Source organism: Mesitornis unicolor, unplaced genomic scaffold (genome assembly GCF_000695765.1).
Source record: "Mesitornis unicolor isolate BGI_N332 unplaced genomic scaffold, ASM69576v1 scaffold6566, whole genome shotgun sequence".
NCBI lineage: Eukaryota > Metazoa > Chordata > Aves > Mesitornithiformes > Mesitornithidae > Mesitornis > Mesitornis unicolor.
Genome location: NW_010190155.1, coordinates 25,136 through 25,466, shown reverse-complemented (window position 1 = coordinate 25,466; position 331 = coordinate 25,136). Strand labels below are relative to the sequence as shown.

The 331-nt window shown below is 41.1% G+C and overlaps 1 protein-coding gene across 1 annotated transcript in view; it reads right to left on the bottom strand.

Annotated features, from left to right (window-relative positions):
- Window positions 1-254: 254 nt before the first annotated feature.
- Window positions 255-331, bottom strand: part of SLC38A9 (solute carrier family 38, member 9) — a gene marked incomplete at its 3' end in the record, with an annotated part of 20,890 nt that continues 20,813 nt past the window's right edge. Inside the window, 1 exon segment of the mRNA XM_010186309.1 lies at window positions 255-331. This exon segment is cut by the window's right edge and continues 30 nt beyond it. Within this exon segment, the coding sequence (XP_010184611.1) occupies window positions 255-331 (77 nt within the window).

The window sequence follows — 331 nt, the reverse complement described above, 5'->3', positions numbered from 1 at the left end:
CTTATTGACAAAAAGAAGAGCTAAGACAGAATAATCTCCCCATTCTGCACTGCCAAGCTGTAGCAGTACTGATTTGCAGGCAGGAGTTTATTCTGCATGCCTATCCTTTCTAGCTCCACAAACATTTTGAAATTGGCTTCTGAAATGTACCTAATGCAGCAAAGGAAATTCCCGAATGCTCAGCCAAATTTCTGACAAGAGAAAACCAGTTAAGAAAAGTGTGCCAAGCACTTGTCAAGAAGTAGACTTCTTACCTTGGATAAGCATTACCAAAAAACTGTTTTAACAGCTGAACTCGTGCCAGATAGCCCAACAGAGGGTACACAGTCAT